Source organism: Gadus macrocephalus, chromosome 11 (assembly GCF_031168955.1).
Source record: "Gadus macrocephalus chromosome 11, ASM3116895v1".
Taxonomy (NCBI): domain Eukaryota; kingdom Metazoa; phylum Chordata; class Actinopteri; order Gadiformes; family Gadidae; genus Gadus; species Gadus macrocephalus.
The window spans coordinates 24,316,224-24,335,175 of record NC_082392.1 but is presented as its reverse complement, the minus strand read 5'-3'; the positions used below and the strand labels follow the sequence as shown (position 1 = coordinate 24,335,175).

General features: G+C 44.6%; 2 protein-coding genes and 1 long non-coding RNA gene across 8 annotated transcripts in view; all 3 read right to left on the bottom strand.

Moving 5' to 3' along the window:
* The window catches only part of ptrh1 (peptidyl-tRNA hydrolase 1 homolog), a 52,540-nt gene extending 41,428 nt beyond the window's left edge, over positions 1-11,112 (bottom strand). For 4 of the 5 annotated variants that reach the window (XM_060064565.1, XM_060064566.1, XM_060064567.1 and 1 more), the window contains exon 1: positions 10,648-11,112. In XM_060064565.1, the coding sequence (XP_059920548.1) occupies positions 10,648-10,833 (186 nt within the window). In that variant the 5' untranslated portion in view covers positions 10,834-11,112. The remainder of the gene's footprint in view (positions 1-10,647) is intronic. The other variant, XM_060064569.1, reaches the window with a different exon arrangement.
* On the bottom strand, positions 8,184-10,591 carry LOC132467335 (uncharacterized). 2 transcript variants are annotated; one of them, XR_009527999.1, is made up of 3 exons: positions 9,781-10,057; positions 8,538-8,975; positions 8,184-8,507 (listed from the first exon to the last, which is right to left on the bottom strand). It is a non-coding gene; the product is annotated as an uncharacterized LOC132467335 (long non-coding RNA). The 2 variants fall into 2 exon arrangements; XR_009528000.1 differs by having other exon boundaries at positions 8,538-10,591.
* Positions 11,113-11,791: 679 nt separating the features above from the next.
* Positions 11,792-14,373, bottom strand: LOC132467815 (natterin-3-like). The gene is made up of 3 exons (XM_060065378.1): positions 14,330-14,373; positions 13,474-13,525; positions 11,792-12,943 (listed from the first exon to the last, which is right to left on the bottom strand). Exons 2-3 carry the CDS (start codon positions 13,523-13,525, stop codon positions 11,853-11,855), a joined length of 1,143 nt encoding a protein of 380 aa, XP_059921361.1. The 5' UTR covers positions 14,330-14,373; the 3' UTR covers positions 11,792-11,852.
* Positions 14,374-18,952: the final 4,579 nt, after the last annotated feature.

The following is an 18,952-nucleotide window of genomic DNA, read 5'->3' as shown; positions in this document are numbered from 1 at the left end:
ACGGCATTACCGGTGTTGCCGGTGTGCAACACCGGTAACCATAGCAACGCCGGTAAACAAACCCAGCGAAGCCCAATCCCTACGCGAGTTCACCGCGCTACGGTCATCCGGAGGCGCACAGAGCTTTTGGCCGTGATATTATGATACATAAAATTATATTATACTAGGGATGGGCGTGAGGAATCGATTACTCGAGTACTCCTCGTTACAAATGAACTCTGTTGGTGGACAGGCAAACTCGAGTTTGCATATACACACACAAACAAAGTTTTCTGAAGCAAATGTATCAATTTTCTGTCGGCGCCACTAACGCATGACACGGTGGGCACAAAGAAAATTAAATGCATCCATTTCCATGGCGCGTTCCGTGCCGTGTGCAGGCACGCCAGAATTCAAAAAGTTAAGAGATGGCGGTTAAAGCAAACCGCAGCGAAGAATTGAAATACTTTAAAGAAATAGGAGATCATAAGGTGAAATGTAAAATATGCCAAGCGAAATCGAGCTACCAGAAAGTACTATGCGGCAACATATGCTCCTGAAACACAACGGTGAGTTCGGGAAAGCAGACCCGCAGCAACGGTGAAAGTGAAAGTGTGTCGGCTATTTTCACCGCCGCAAGAGGCAGCTGTAATCCCGGGCGTGTAGAGAAGATCACAACGCTGAGTATTTCCATAGTACATTTGCTGCCGTTTTATTTGAAGCTTTAAAGGCACCCAGTGCAACTTTATGTAAACATTCAATGAAAAATAAACATTCAATTTCTAGTCTTTTTTACACGTAGTAAGTTTCAATAACTCCATACCATTACATATCGACATTCAAGGAGCAAAGATGAGACGTCGTTGTGTGGTGAGAACTGATAGAAAATCGTAAACAACAACAATCGCCGGTGGGGAGAAGCCATTTTTCCATTGACTGGAAGCCTGCTTTATTTATTGTAGGTTACAAAAAATAAAGAAAATGGCGGCATTGTTGTTGTTATCGATTTTGTATCAGTTCTCACCACACAACGACGTCTCATCTTTGCTGCTTAAATGTCGGTATGTAATGGTATGGAGTTATTGAAACTTACTACGTGTAAAAAAGACTAGAAATGTAATGTTTATTTTTAAGCCTCGAAAGTTGCACTGGGTGCCTTTAAGCATTTATTTGCAATGGTTAGGCTACTTGTTTCGTTTTTTTTAAACTGTTACAGGCCTTGGTTCGACGTGATTTAAATTGTGAGACGCATATTTATTTTTGTAAGGAAAATGTGTTTTGAACGTTTGCAAAAATAAATAATGAATACTCTGATAACTCTGACTGTTTTGATGGAGAATAAGCATTACATGTTTGGTTGGTAATATTACCGTTCATCATCAGGCCTATTCCTGCTGCAGATGCGTTGCATTCTAAAAATAGATTTGATTTAACGAGTACTCGATTGATCCTCGAGGAATTCCTTCGATCACTCGAGTTTGGAATTTACTACTCGTGCCCATCCCTATATTATACTATTATATATAGAACGTTATAAGACGCCGAGAATTGGCACGCTGCCAGCCGCTGTCACCGAGTGTGAGAGGAGAGTTGACGGAGAAGATGGCGGTTGACCTATAGTTTCAAAGTTAATACCGTTTGTACCGGTAATACCGGTGTTGACACAAGCGTATTACTCGGTGTGAAAATGTCCACACCGCGGCAACCCTAACGTAGATGAAACTAATGAATAAACCAGCTCATCACCTAGTAGAAATCCCACCACATAGCAACCAGTCCACCTAGTATGAACCACACAACATAGCTAGACCACCTAGTAGAAACCACACCATGTAGCAACAGAACCACCTAGTAGAAACGACACCACATAGCAACCAGACCACCGAGTATAAACTTTACCGCATAGCAACCAGAACACCTAGTAGAAACCACACCACATAGCAACCAGACCACCTAGTAGAAACCACACCACATAGCAACCAGACCACCTAGTAGAAACCACACCACATAGCAACCAGACCACGGTACACCAACACATTGCATTCAGAGAATGCTACCAGAATATCCAGCATGCACACTGCGGCATCCCGCCCCGTAAACCTCGGCCCGGGCGAGGTTTATTCGTGGACGGCGTATACCGCCGCCACCCACTATCCGGCTACCAGAGGCCAAAGCTAGCAGTGAAGGAGTGTGGCATCCCGCCACTTAAACCTCGGCCCGGGCGGGTCCGAGGTTGGGTGATGACGGCGTATACCGTCGCCAACCACTGAGTGGCAACGAAGAGCATCACTCTCTCCCCAATCAGCGAGATTGGGGGACACCAGCGCCGTGTTCCAATACCCGTACTTCCATGAGTATACTTAAAGGAAGTATACTATACTAGGGCTGGGCGATATGGACCAAAAGTCATATCTCGATATCTTCAAGCAGAATATCGATATAAGATAAATATCGATATTTGTCGCTCTGTGCGCAGATTTGATATTACTATTTCTACCGTTCGGAATTGAATACAGTTTGATGGTTGAATAAAACGTGGACTAGACACTGCCTCCGCCTCGTATTTGAGAACATTATAATATATAACATCACGGCCAAAAGCTTTGTGCGCCTCCGAAATATTATGAACCGTAACGACTGCGTGGGGGGGGCGGACATGACATGCTATTTTATGTATTCTTGAATATAGGTATTAGTGGGCAACTAACACAGTATTCAAAGACGTTCCCGAAATTCTGCCGTGCAGCCACGGTACCATGCGCTCTGTTTACAGTGGATGTATCGCAATGGCGAGGCGCACATAGCCTTTAGCCGTGTTCTGTAAATATTCTAGAACACACGGGAGGCATGTCGCAGTTCATGTACTTCAGCGAGTCAAAGCCAAAGTTCCTTTCCCCCAATTCCTTCTCAACCATGGCTCAGATAACCCCCAATACAGTCTCGTTGTGAAAATACAAGAGACGTCAAAGAACCGACAAGAAACACTTGCGTTACAGTGTGTGTGTTCACACACACCTGTGGCGCTCGCACGGTCGTGTCTCATTGGCGGGCCAACGTCTCTGGGCGGGCCAGGCAGAGTAAGGGGAGGAGCTTAGATGCTTTGTGACAGACCAAGACATTCCAAATCAGCGCGCTTGAGCCTCCATTTTTTCAAAGGCGAGCAGAACAGCTAGTGCTCGTTTTACAACAAACGCAAGTTTTAGCCATTGGGGGACCATAGGCAGGCTAGGGGAACTCTGAAAACCTCATAAAGTGAGGACCTTTAATGTTTTATGTTTGGGTCTCGCGGAGTGAGAAACCTTGAAGTTACTGTGGAGTTACCGTTATTACTATACCTACCTACCGTTTCGATTTACAATTACTATTCCTACCGTTCAGAATTGAATACAGTTTGATGGTTGAATAAACCGTGGACTAGACACTGCCTCCGCCTCGTATTTGAGAACATTATAATATATAATATCACGGCCAAAAGCTGTGTGCACCTCCGGAATATTATGGACAGAATTGCAACCCTTTGGTTGCGACAGTTTTTAAGCACTCTCCACAAATTACGTGATTTTGTAATTTGTCAGACAACTTATATCCAAACCATTTCCATACTATGGAGCAGTTGGTCTTTCGCTTGCAAACAAGCTCCTCGGAGCTGCATGCGCAGGCGGACTCCATAGCTGTGTTCGAAATCGTTCCCTATCACAGATATAGTGCACTATATAGGGTGCTCGCCATTTTGTAGTGGTGTTCGAATTCTCAGTGGTTAATTTCATGCACAATATAGTGCACTTAAAATACCCAATGAATAGTGAACGATTTCGAACACGGCTCATGTTTCAAAAAGTGACGTGAGTCAGTGGAGGGGGGGGGGGGGGGGCAGGCAGAGACTGTGTGTGTGAGCCGGAGGCAGAGCGGGAGAGACATAAGTATAGTTACGAAATAGCAGGCGGCAGGCGTGGTTCGAAACTGGTGTTATTTGGAACAAATGTGCTGTAATTTCAACGCAAATTAAATTATATCGATATTGACGATATGGTCTCGTTTCATATCGCGTTTGAAAAAATATCGATATATTTCAAATATCGATATATCACCCAGCCCTATACTATACCGTACTATCCGTACTCACGAGTACGTTCATTTTTCAGATGTGAGTGCTGTTCCAAATCGAGTACTCTGTGGTGCACTAACCGGAAATTATGATCACGACTGCCGCCGCGGCTCCTCCCCCGCAATAAACATCCTGCTTTGAACGGTGAACTCTTTACGCCTAGGAGCTATAAAAAGCTATAAAAACTACAAAATGACTATTAATGCGGGCAAAGTGGAAAATGCGCCGACTTTGGCTCAGCCTGGCTCCGCCTCTTCCGCTACGTAGCTAAGATGGCTGCCGTTGAGTACGGAAAGTGTCCTTCGATCCACACTTCACGATTAGCCCGTTTTGAGTACGACATCCGGGTCCTTGAAGTATACTTCTTTTCGCCGGATCTGAATTGCAATGAACTACGTACTCAAAATTTGGCTAGTAAGTACGGATAGTACGGGTATTGGAACACGGCACTGGCCGGAGGCAGAGAAAGCCGAGGAGCCATTTTAAAAGCAGGTCGAGGAAAGACAGGAGAGGGGGACCGGTGTTTCAGTTCAAGTCGTGACCGTGTTAACTGGTGACCATCAGCCGAATGCGTCGCTTGTTGTCGTGGCTACGCCAGCTGTTGGAAATCGGGAAAAGATTCGTAGCTGTCCTTGCGAATGCCTCTTTGATTTGTTTTCAATAAAATGTCCAAAACATAACCATCTCATTCGTATTTGGAGTCTAATTGGAGGAAACTTGTCACGTAGAACAATTTTAAGCCGAAATAAATGGAAAATTGGTGTTTGTTTTTTAATAATAAACACGGGATTCAAACTCATACCATTTTGGGGGAAAAATATTTCAAGCTGAGATTCCATTCCATTGTGCCGTTGAGCCAGAGACTTGATTCAGCTGCAGGACTAAAAAATACCACTAGTCTTCTTCCTAAGAACAGGAGGCAGCCAGATCAACTTGTGACCCGACTGTCCATGCTATTATAGACCATGGTATTTGTCTCGCTTACCAAAAGAAGAGGCCATTACACCAGTTATTCAAAACCTAATGTTGTGTTTCCCTCAACTGCCTACAACCAAGCCAAAAACACTGTTATGCGCTCTTTCGCTACCATTTCGGTCGCCTGATGTGGCGTAGTCTCTTGCTCTGGATCGTCTCTAGCAAAGCAGCGAGCTCGAGAATCAATGTGACGCAAGGCAGTATCACTCTGAGACACAACGTTTATTCAGATCAACAAAGCATACCTACAGATCGTCCAAGGGATGATAGGTCTAACGCCCCTGACTAGTTATTTCAGTAAAGTATACGAGCGAAGTGGCAATGGATAGAAATGGCCAGGAGACTGTTCTGGTAATACCGACCTTACCAAAACATTTCCCTAAATCTTTTAACAGATGACCTGACAGAACTCGTTTCTGTGGGGAAAGGGAAACTGGGGAAAGCAGCACCTCAGAGGTGCCTTCAACATCCTTACTGTAGGCTACTGACAGCGATATATTCTTGTTTCTCTTTCTTCTGACAAATGTACTTATTGGAAGTCGCTTTGGATAAAACCGTCTGCTAAACGCTCTGTAGTGCCCACTCATAAAAGCGCTATATAAATGCAATCAGTCATTTGTTCCAAAAGCATAGTCTTTCTCTGTTTGTTGAGATTTGTACTTTTATCAATGTATTCTGACAATCTCTGCTTTTATATCTGAAAATGTGCATATGCGTCATTCCCATGTCGTTTTATTAATGAATCCTCGTGAGTGATTGTGTCATACATGTATTCTTATTTTAACCGTGCCACTTTTCTGCTCAGGCTTCTTTACAGAAATTACTAGTCAGGGGCGTTATAATCCCTTGGACGACCTGTAGGTAATGCTTTGTTGATCTGAATAAATGTTGTGTCTCAGAGTGATACTGCCTTGCGTCACATTGATTCTCGAGCATGCTGCTTTGCTTAGAGACGATCCAGAGCAAGAGACTACCAGGGCTCCAGACTAACTTTTTCCTTGGGTGCACTGGTGCGCCTAAATTTTTTATTTGGGTGCACCAGCACGTATTTATGGTGCACCCAAGTTTTGAGTTGTTGAGGGGGGGGGGGGGGGGGGGGGGGTTGGAGCGCTGAGTTGTTGAGGGGGGGGGGCAGTTGTTGAGGGGGGGGGGCCAAATAAAATATTTGGTCGCACTACCCCAAATTCTAGGCGCATGTGCGCCCAAATTAGGCGCACTCTGGAGCCCTGACTACGCCACATCAGGCGACCGAAATGGTAGCGAAAGAGTGCATAACAGTGTTTTTGGCTAGGTTGTAGGCAGTGGAGGGAAACACAACATTAGGTTTTGAATAACTGGTGTAATGGCCTCTTCTTTTTGTAAACGAGACAAATACCATGGTCTATAATAGCATTGACAGTCGGGTCACAAGTTGATCTGGCTGCCTCCTGCGCTTAGGAAGAAGACTAGTTGTGTTTTTTTAGTACTGCAGCTGATCAATTCTCTGGCTCAACAGCACAATGGAATGGAATCTCAACTTGAAATATTTTTCCCCCAAAATGTTATGAGTTCGAATCCCGTAATGTATGCTTTGTTGATCTGAATAAACTTTATGTCTGAAAGTGATACCGCCTTGCGTCACATTGCGTTGCTTAATGCAATTAAGATTAAGCAATTGCATTGCTTAATCCGATCTAGCTGTCCCATGTAAACGCATTCATGTCCGAAGTCGCTGCTTTGCTTACAGAGACATCCATTGAAAGGGGACAACACCACATCAGGCGACCGAAATGATAGAATGAGCGCATAACAGTGTTTTTGGCTAGTTTCAAGCAGTGGGGGAAACATTAGGTTTTGATTAACTGGATGTAAAGGCGTCTTATTTTTTGGAAACGTGACCAATGCATGGTCTTAACTACATGGATATTAGGGTCACAAGTTCATCTGGCTGCCTTTCGTGTTTTCAAGAAGAATTTGTGAATTTTAATATACTACGGCGAAGATTTCCTAGTGGCTCAACGGCACAATGGAATGGAATTACGGTATGTTATATTTTTCCCCCACAATGGTATGATTTCGAATCCCGTAATGAATCAAATTTTAAACATAATTTTCCTTTTATTTCGACTTAAAACGGTTCTACGTGACAAGTTTCTTCCAATTACACTCCAAAAATGTCAAAAAACTCCAATGGCAAAATTTTTTGACATTTAATTCAATAGGCCTATGTCACACTTCCTGCTTCCGGAACGCGTAGTAGGGTAATCCAACTTCCGGTCGCGTCTAGCAGCAACAACAATGGCAGCTCCCGTTCGCAGTTGTTTTGTAGTGTACCGTGTTGCTCTACATCAGGACGTATACAGCCATACATCAGGTTCCACGCTTTCCCGAAGGACATACTAAATCTTGGTTGAGGTAATTTTTTGCCCAGTACTGTCCTAACGTGCGAGTGATTCTAGACTGCACAGAAATCAGGTGTGAGGCACCCTCATCACTCACCCTCCAGTCTGAAACATTCTCCCACTACAAGAATACCAACACCTTCAAAGGTCGGATTGGCATTGCTTCATGTGGAGTTATCACCTTAATTTCTAAGCTGTACACTGGTTCCATATCAGACAGAGAAATCACACAGCAGTCAGGAATCCTCAGTCTACTTCAGCCAGGAGATGCATGCATGGCTGACAAAGGCTTTGTCATCGACAAGATGCTTTCTGAAGTTGGGGCCACCCTCATAATTCCGCCATTTAAAAGAGGTGCCAGGTTCACCAGTGAGTATCGCCCAATTTAGAATCTTGGTGGAGAGGGCCATCAGAAGGGTCAAAGAATATCATATCTGGGACACGACCATTCCTCTGACTCTTTCAGGCTCTGTCAATCAGCTGTGGGTAAATTGTTGCTTGATGTCTAACTATCAAGGTCCTTTAGATGTTAAGGGTGATGTCCCAGTGTTACACATTAAAACACACATGACGTCACATGACTATTTTCAAACGTTTATTAATGTTCTTTGTTTACATTTAGCAGAAAGAAATTAAAATGGTGTTTGTGTCCGTCCGTCCTTTTCAAATGTTTATTGAATGTTCGTTTCCAGTTCTTTTTTTTAAATATAAATGTACATATATACATATTTACATTTAACAGAGTGTGTTAGGCAAGGCAACTTTATTTATATAGCACTTTTCATACACAAGGGCAGACTCAAAGTGCTTCACATACAAACATTGTCATACAATAAAATAGATAAGTAAAAGAAAAAATATGCAGAGAAATGAGTAAAATAGAAAGTTAAAGGCATTTTAGTATTAAAATAGAAAATAAAGGCTAAATTAAAAAAGCTTTTTAGAAAGTGCAATGTATTTAAGATGTAGCAGAAAGCTAATGCAAACATAAAAGCCTTCAGGCTTGTTTTAAAGGTGCTCAGTGTGTGTTACCTTAAACAAATGTTCAGGAATGTTCGTTTCCAATTCTTTGATTAAATATTATAAATCAAATTTACATATATACATAAATATTTACATATATACATTTAACAGAAATAAATACATTTAATGGGGTGTGTGTCCCTCGGCCATATTTACTTGGCATTCAGGAGGTATGTGTCCATGTATGTGCTAAAATAAAACACCTAACCCAAACCTTGGGTTTCCTGACCACAAGTTGGTCAGTGGGTTCCGGGCGAATCCCCTGGAGCAAAAAGAAAAAATATGTCAGCACATAAATCATATTGTCAGTGTAGCAACACTTAAGTCAGTGTTAGTCGCGTCTGTCTATATACAACAACTTCGAATACTATTATTGAGTAGACTATACAGGATGTTTGGCTAGGCCTGAGGTATACACATAAACCTGTGTCCTTGGTCCACGACTGCAGAACACTGGTCCACGACAGAGGTGTTGGCACGCTTTTCTCCCCTGTGAAGTGGTAGTCATGTGTCTGGAAGAGCAGATATAAAACAAAACATGACAATCTGCAACAGCAGACATGAAACAAAACATTATCATCTGCAACAGCAGATCTGGAGAAAGAGAGAGCATTTTGGAACAGCAACAAGAAACAATAATAATAAAAACACACACAGACTGAACATGCAACTGGATCTGTGAAGGTCTGGAACCATGCTCTAGGTCTAGGCTATCCATTATGCTACATATTACGAGGTGGGCCTGTTGTTTGAATCACAAAATGTAAATCTAATTAAAGTGGTCAGAAAGGTAGGCCTAAGTAACAGTCCCATTGATTCACAAAAGACTATGAAAAGCGAGATAGAGTTTGATTTCAGACTCAGGCCTGACTTCCTAGCACTGTAGCCTGCAGGGTGTGAGGCTCATCGTTTTTCTTCTGGGAACAGTAGCAGTTCGCCCGAACTGCTACTTCCAAATTAACTAAATCTGACACTGCAGTAAGAGAGGGAAAGATTAACACACCATACAGCAAAATGTATGGGCATTGGTAGCTTATGACAGCCACCCAGCCACTATGTTCTGACAGTAGCCTGGAGCTAATCTGACATACTATCGACACTTACATGTACGGTAGGCAGTGGCTACCTACCTATACCAAACCTCTTGGGGTTCGTCAGGCAAAGTTTCAGAGACACTCAAACTAAATATGTATTCCTACCAGTGTAAATAATATTTTGCGATTAATTAAAAAGGATACGTTTTAACTGACATGTATTACACTTAGTGCTATCTGTCACAGTCAAGCTACACAGTGTCAACAGATTTGAAACACTTACCTATGTAATTTAAAATGTACTTCTCCCAGAATAACTTATATCCTTTGCGTAGTTTAGATGTTTCGACACGTAAGTGCTGATTTACTATCCTTAGGACGTCGTCGTAGGACAATTTAGGTAGGTTGGAGAGACTTGGTCCAAAGGTATCGATCTGCCTCCGCCATGGTAAACAGTTTAGCTAAGCTAAGCGGAAGAGCAGTTACACTACTCCGCGAGCTTCTTCCGGTCTTCAATTGTTCCGTGACATAGGCCTATAACAAATCAAAGAGGCATTCGCAAGGACAGCTACGTGTCGGGTCCCGCCGTTTCCAACATCTGGCGTAGCCAGTGCCACGACAACAAGCGAAGCATTCGGCTGAGGGTCACCAGTTAACACGGTCACGACTTGAACTGAAACATCGGGAGCGAAGGAGAGGCAGCGGAGAAGCTCTCGGGTCCACTGCGGAATAGAGGCTCACGGAGACCCTATGGAGCGTGTGTGTCCCCTGTTGTAGGATTAATTGTAATAAACGCCGTGATCGGCTTAAAACCCTCACTGCCAAGCATGATTTGTACGTGGAACCCGGCGACATCAAGGGCCGGGTTACCACAGCACACACACACACACACACACACACACACACACACACACACACACACACACACACACACACACACACACACACACACACACACACACACACACACACACACACACACACACACACACACACACACACACACTAGAATTGGAAAATATTTCAATATAGCCTACTTGTAGGCTATATAATGTCCTTTCACGGAATTTCAACCTCGTAGTGATTTTATCTATTAAAAATATAATAAAAACAACGCAGTATAAAACTTGACTCTCCTTGACAGACTTACCATCCTCCGGTGCGCCCCGAAGTGCGCGTCTCTCTGCGTCTCCATCAGCGGTCCGAACCGTTTATACAGCAGAACTCGACTCACAACTCGGGTGATTGTGCATCGCATATTTGCAAAGTTAAAGAGCTTCATCAAAAGGCCTGACACACAACGGTGAAAAATGTCAATGATTCTCAATGTCTTCATCCAAACGCTTTGGAATTCCGATGATTTGAATAATCTCTACACATTTTGGCACTTCTGATATTGAAGTGATAATAGTGACGGATTAGCATTCACAACACAACATAAATATCGGTTTATCAATTACCTCCGATAGACTTCTTTACGTCGTTAGTGGTTTAATCGATAAATATTCCAAAAAAATCTAACCTGTGTGGAGCTACAAGGAACACAGCGTGTAACAAGGGTGAATGATGATAACGCTGGAGCTCAGACGGTTCCAGAGTCAACGTCTTCCTGTTCTGTCCGATCACAGCGCCCTCCAGCGGGCTGAATAAAACACACACACACACACACACACACACACACACACACACACACACACACACACACACACACACACACACACACACACACACACACATACACATACACACACACATGCACGCACGCACACACACACACACACACACACACACACACAAACACGTACAAGCACGCTATGCACACGCGCACACACGCACACAGATACACAAACTATGCATACACATGTTTGTGTGTGTGTTTTTTATTAATTGAATGCATCTTTACCTTGGCCTATGAAAAACCCTGTAAATGTAAACTGTCTGTAAAAATGTATGTATTTAGCCAGTGCACATTTTTATTTAAGTATTTTTTTATTTTTGATGAATAAAGATTTCTTTAATATTACTAGAAATATGTCTCATTAGAAATATGTCTAAATTCTTCTCACTGACAGCTCCAGAAAATTCCAAATACCAGTGAAATTCCTTGAATATGTGAACATACAGCCTATTGCCATTGACAAAGATGGTATAACAGTATTAAGCATTTCATCTGCTTCATATTTAATTTATTCTACCGTCTTCCCACAATTCAGCACTTTTGGGACTCACAACCCAAATAACGTGAAAAAAAAACACGAAAGAACAATTTCGAGGAGAGCTTGAAGATTTGAGAGAGCTTTATTTAGATTTAACTCGTGGCTTTAACGACGATGCTGACAAATCCCTGGGGGCGCCTCACTGCGGATGGGGGGCGCAGGGCACCACATCGGCAACCAGCTGGCACCGCTCCACCACCGCGCTGATCTCGCCCACCTGCACGCCGTCGTAGGTGCCCGTGACCGAGGTCCAGCGCGTCTCCCCGCGGGGGTTAGTGCGGCTCAGTCGCGCCGTGAAGGGCAGGTCGGCGGTCATCTTGCGGCCCTCCATCCTCACGGTGCACGAGTGGTTGGGAGGCACCAGCAGCTCCACCGCCACCTCGTGGTCCAGGGTCTCCTCCAGGCTAGTGCCCTCAGAGAAGCTCACCGTCTGCTCCTTGGTGAAGTCCAGCGTGCCGGGGCCCAGCAGGGGCACCTGGGCCTTCATGGTGGACACAGATCCGTTGCGCGTCTGACGGCCGATGTCCCAGGTCTTCCGGGTGCTGCTGCTCTTCTCAAGGGACACTCTCTTCTCCACACTGGTGCACTCCAGGTTTGTGACCTTGGCCAGCTGCAGTGCCTCGGGGGGGTGGTGGAAGAGCTCCATCTGGTCGATGGCGTAGCGCACGTGGGAGATGTGCTGGCTGTAGGCGTCCCGGTTGATGCTCAGCACCTGGTACTTCTTGTACCAGTACTCGTCCCCCTCCCAGGGCAGGAAGAAGGCCTCGTGCAGGCTCACCACCTTGCCCAGACCGTACTTGTTCTTTCCCACGAAGATGTCCACCCCGTGGCAGGTCCGAATGGCATGCTGAGGGACGGAACCGTACGAGTCCTCCTTCCACTCCAGGAACTCAAAGTGGTCCACGTTGACCAGGACCTGGAACTTGGTGGAGGTGTACTCCTGGTCGGAGTAGGGGTACAGGCAGAAGTTCCCCATGCTGGGGTTGTAGAAGCCCGCCTCGCAGTTGACTTTACACACGTAGTCCGTTCGCCCAGCGTAGTCGTTGAAGATGCTCACCGTGCCATTGGGGAGGACCCCTTCCCAGGTCACCCACTGGAGGTTCACGTTCTCCCCAAACAGCGGGGGCCCCTCGGGGACCCCCGGCCCGGGGTCCATCTCCCGGGGGGAGGCGGTGCTGTGGGCGTCCAGAGAGGGGACGACCTCCTCCAGCTCTGGCTTCAGGAAACCGTCTGGATCATCCCAAATAAACCATACCCGTTCTTTTGTTTATGGTATATTCTTTATATTGGATACAGTGAACAGAGTCGTGAGAATACCCAACAGGATAACTGGCAGAAGGACAAAGTTCAGGTTTACGCTCTAAATAATCAATCCACCTTCATAAATAAACCCCAGAAAGGGAACAGTATATTGAATGATTTTGTCATTGAATGGACACTAAGGACTTTAGTGAATAAACAGATGCCCATATAGCAGTACCTGGTTTAGTGTTTGGAATAAATGGTAAGCCTACAGAGAAGGTAGGAGAAGGTAGTAAACTACGATCTCTGTGTTCCCCACACAGAGATCTAAGTTGAAGATTACAGTAGTAGAAGGACGTATATGCAGTGTTAGAAGGTAGTACTACTAGGTAGTAGAAGGTGGTATATGCACTAGCAATATTAAAAGGTAGTACCAGTAGGTAGTGGTATGTAGTATATGTATTACTTAGAAGGTGGTGCAGGTATCTGAAGTAGATATTATAAGGTAGCAAACTCACCACAGCTGCATAGCTGGAGCAGCAACAACAGGAAGGGAAGAAAGTGCCTCATCTGTAGATATGCAGTCCTACAGTATCAGCACCATCATAGCACTTCCATTTTAGTATACATACAGGAGGTCTCATATATATATATATATATATGCATATATGTATAGATAATATACGGTCTCAAAGCAGTGTAACTAATAAAAAGATATCCATTGATCCTTAAATCTATCCTTCCGATCATGCACTAAACCTTTCAAAATAATACGATTTTAGTGATCCATCGCTGTTATCCAATCAGCAGAATAATTCCACAAAACTTGGCACTTTGTATCTAGTCTGGTACTGTAGATTGTCAATAAATGTTTAATTTACTTGTAAATTAATGTAAATATGTGCCCCGAATGCCCTAAAATCCTACAGAGGTCATTTTTAATATGGTACTAACAAAGAATAGTACAAGTGCAATGTACTTCAGTACTACAATAATACTAACATAGTACTAACATAAGTGTCACATAGTTATATCATAGTAGTAGCCGACTAACAGTACTAACATGTTCCTACAGTACAAACAGTACTAACACGTTACTACAGTACTAACAGTTCTGACATACTACTTCAGTACTAATTTAGTGCTGCATTATACATTCGAAGAGTTGGTTGATCGAGAAGTTTTCTTTCTGTCTGTAGTACATAAGTAGAATCAACCCATCAATCAACCAACCATACACTCAATCAATATATCAATCAATCATTAATAAATCATGTCTCTTTGTCTTCTATGGAAATCACAATAAATCGGATCAAAATAATAATTCAGTAAAGTTATGGATTAAAGAATATAGAGCTCTGAACTGATCTCTACCTTCTCGACTCCTCTCCCTGTCAGAAATACACTGCTGCCCGTGATCTGAGTGATAGAGGGAGGGAGGGAGGGAGGGAGGGAGGGAGGGAGGGAGACAGAGGGAGGGAGAGGGAGGGAGAGAGATAGAGGGAGGGAGGGAAAGGATGGAAGGTTGAGAGATGGATGGATAAAGAGGGAGAGGGAGGAAGGTGAAGAGAGGGAGGGAGAGAGAGGGAGGAAGGTAAAGAGAGGGAGGGGAAGAGAGGGAGAGGGAGGGAAGGAAAGGGAGAGAATGAGGGGGGGTGGGGGCAGAGGGAAAGAGAGAGATTTAACACTCTGCAAAAGACTGCCCGATAAAACCACAGTTTTATGCCATGCGGTGGTATGGTGGTGAGGAGCGAAGATAGTGGAGATAGCTGGTTTGAGGTCACAGTAATATCGCTCCTTATCGTCCGCTTGAAGTTCTTCAGGGCCATCAGGGATTGCGTGCTGATTGCTGCTCTTATGTCATTGGGACAGAATACAGGAGACTGATCCATTGTTCTGGAGGGTTACAGTTGATATGATAGCGTGCAGTGTCAAGGCCAGCTGAAATACGCCTGGAGACAGATATTTATCAGGGTTGTTTATTATACCTGTTCGATAACAGAGTTATCAAACAGGTATCAAGGTCTTTTACTTGATTGAGGCTTTGTAGTAACTGCTTCGTGTTGCAGGTTTAAATCATTACTCTGGCTCCTCTTCAGATCTGAACTAATACCCCAGGACAGCAGGGCCTGCCCTCTCTTTTAAATACATCCATATATAGCCTATGTTTAACATAATACATCAATGTTCGCCATGCACTCCCACAACTCTCTCCTCCAAACCACAATGTTGTCCTTTTAACTAATATGATAGCATTATTATTTATTGTTTTTAATCATATTGTGGTGGCCTTGTAGCTCATATTATATTATTATAATTTTGTATTATTAATCGTATTGTAGCTGCCTAGGAACTAATGTAAAACTATTATAATTTAATACAATAATATACATAATACATGTAACGATAATGCTTAATGAATAATATACGATTTTCATTCAGCATTATCATTATTATTGTTGTAGTTAAAGGCCCACTATGCAACTTTTTTAGCCAAAATTACATTAATTATGCAGGTCGAGAGTTATTCTGATGATCCTGCATCCATTTCTGGGTCGTTTGGTGGGTGTGTCATTGCCCCATGTCGCCTCTCCATGGAAAAAGCGCATATGCAACTTGCTCTGTTCGGACCGACACAATCCGGATGTGACGCAGCGGAAGTATCCAATCGCGCCTCGAAAATGTAGTCAGTTTGTAGTTTCGAAAATGCTTTACGGCACAGACACACCCCCAAACATGCCACCGGCTAGATATAAACAGCCAGTTGCGAGGCAATTGTTGCATTCATCATGAATCAATCGACTGATAAGGGACCCAAGAGGCGACTGTCGGTGGAACAAAAGAAGAATAAAAAGAAGTTGGACCAGAAAAGAGACCAGACACGAGTGAAAGGGGAACTATTCAACTTTTTTGGCTTGATTTACCTTAAAGGTCCCATGACATGAAAATCTCACTTTATGAGGTTTTCTAACATAAATATGAGTTCCCCTAGCCTGCCTATGGTCCCCCAATGGCTAAAATTTGCGTTTGGTGTAAAACGAGCACTAGCTGTTCTGCTCGCCTTTGAAAAAACGGAGGCTCAAGTGCGCTGATTTGGAATGTCTGTATTTATGACGTCACCAATAATCTCAGCTCCTCCCCTTACTCTGCCTGGCCCGCCCAGAGACGTTGGCCCGCCAATGAGACTCGACCGTGCGAGCGCCACATGTGTGTGTGTGTGTGTGTGTGTGTGTGAATACACACACTGTAACGCAAGTGTTTCTTGTCGGTTCTTTGACGTGTCTTGTATTTCCACAACGAGACTGTTGTGGGGGTTATCTGCGCCATGGTTGAGAAGGAATTGGGGGAAAGGAACTTTGGCTTTGACTCGCTGAAGTACATGAACTGCGACATGCCGCCGGTTGCTGCGAGGCACCATCGCCCGGCAGCGGGCAGCCGGCTGCGGGCAGCCGGCAGCGGGCAGCCGGCAGCAGGCAGCGCCCGGTTCGGTCGACTTCAGGTTGATGTGAAAGTGGAAGAACCAGAGACGTCGCAGAAACCGACAAAGTCGTTTGTGATTCATAATATCGTCTGGAGGCGCACACAGCTTTTGGCCGTGATAATATGTATTAAATGATATAGATTTCTATGTATTATATGATATTATTTAGATATAGAGATCCAGGACTGTAACGCAAGTGTTGTACACTTCCTTGTTATTTGGATAACCGTTCTGCTTTTTGTGTTATGGCGCATAACACGTCGGACTCTCGTCTCTGGTATTTCTACAACGAGACTCGTATTGGGGGTTATCTCAGCCAAGGTTGAGAATGAATTGGGGGGAAGAAACTTTGGCTTTGACTCCCTCAAGAACGTGAACCACGACATGGAGGAGAAAGGGATTGTTGGCAGCGAATGTCTCCCGCTTGAGACCCGCTGAGGGACCACCGCCGGAGGCGGAGGTTCCTAAGCGCTGCCCGGCAACGATCCCTTTCTCCTCCTTGTCGCGGTTCAGTCTACTTCACATTGATGAGGACGTTGAAGAACCAGGAACGTCGGAGAACCCAACGCGGTCGTTTGAGATTCATAATATCAGCTCACACAGCTTTTGGCCGTGATAATATATATTATATGATATAGATATCTATGTAGGCTATATGATAATATTTAGATATAGAGCTCCAGGACTCCGGTGTGTTCTAGAATATTTACAGAACACGGCTAAAGGCTGTGCGCCTCGCCATTGCGATACATCCACTGTAAACAGAGCGCATGGTACCGTGGCTGCAAGCTGCTCAGGGCCACACCCCCACCCTCCTCCTTGACCCGCCTCGCTCCTCCTCATTTGCATTATAGCTAGACACCAAAACAGCGCATTTGGGGGAAGCTCAATGTGCGACTGGCTCGGAGTGGCTGTAACTCTGCACCACGGCTGAATTTCGGGAATGTCTTTGAATACTGTGTTGGTTGCCCACTAATACCTATATTAAAGAATACATAAAATAACATGTCATGGGACCTTTAATATAACAGGCTAAGAGTCATTGCGATGGTTCTATTATACATTTTTGTTCGATTGTTCGTTGTTTCGACTCCCCCTTGCGCATCTTGGCGGAGAAAGGGAATAGGTTTCTGCCGGCGACCCGCCGCCCACTCTCGCGGGAGTCTCGGGTCTCGCGAGGTAACTAATTGCTTTACGGCACAAACCCCCAAACACGGAACCGGGGGCCTGTACCATAGACATCTTATAGATAGACGGAGCATTGGCTGCTGGGACACGAGAAATACGGCCGCCATCTTGGAGTGGTCAACAGTGGGAGCAGCAACAGCAGCAGAAACAGGATGCCGGGCTGTTGTTCAGCGTATTCCTGCTCAAATCGGCGGACAATCCGTAATAGGAATCGGGGGATTACTTTTCACAAACAAGATTTAACATTACCGAACTATTGATATAATTAGTATTGTATAATAAAACACGCCAAACCTTGTGGCCTTTATCATAGCTACACGTATGACAAAAAACCGCATGAAAATCAGTGGTATTCAGTGAGGTATGATTAATTAAATGCGCTGACAGTTCATTGCTCCAGCCAAACGGATTACACTGAGTGGAGCGGATGACCACTCCAAGATGGCGGCCCCGCGTCTCGTCAGCGCCAGTAGGCGGTAGCATTCGATGCTCCGTCTATCATATAAGATGTCTATGGCCTGTACCACGAAGCTCGCTTAGAGGGTTAGCGAGGTATGTTGAGCTCAAAGCCTGGGTTAGTTGTACCACGAAAGTCGATCTCTTTTAGCGTCGCTGTATCACCATGGTGACTTATGCTCGCAACCAAACCTAGTCGGGAGCAGTTTTTCGGCTTATGGTGCGTTTTAATATCCATCCGTCTCGGAGGTCCGAGGACGTTGCCTAGCGACACGCACAAACACGCCCCTTTTCCGAGGACGGCGATCTCGCCATCTCGGTTGAACTCAGTGGTGACCGAGCGAAATTCCGAGACAGAATTCAAGATGGCTGCGCCCATTGTGACTTGAAGTATGAACTGTTTTCATTGTGCTTGGACCACTTTGGTGGTTTAAATGGTAATTTCAATCACTCGTATTACTGCAATACCTTACTGCGTCCGTATCTCTGCCTATGTACACAAATATATTGTATTTGTGTACAGCACTTTGGTCAACTACTGTTGTTTTAAATGTGCTATATAAATAAACTTGACTTGACTTGACTATGGCCTATAGCCTACTTATATTGGATCGCCTGGTCCTCTGCCAATGCTACCGCGACAACAGCTTTCCGGGTGGCGTCCATGTTTTCCTCCAACGACCGAGCGAAATAATAAAACGCTTGAAGTGTGGGCGTGGCATCAGATCCGAGATCCGAGTCGGTTCGCAGAGAATACTCGAACGCACCCTTAGTCTAGCCGGAGATCGGCCACTTAAATCGGCGTGCGCTCCTTCCTAGCCCCTCCTCTCGTACAGGCGTCTCTCCGGAGACAGAGGGTTTTACCGGACAGT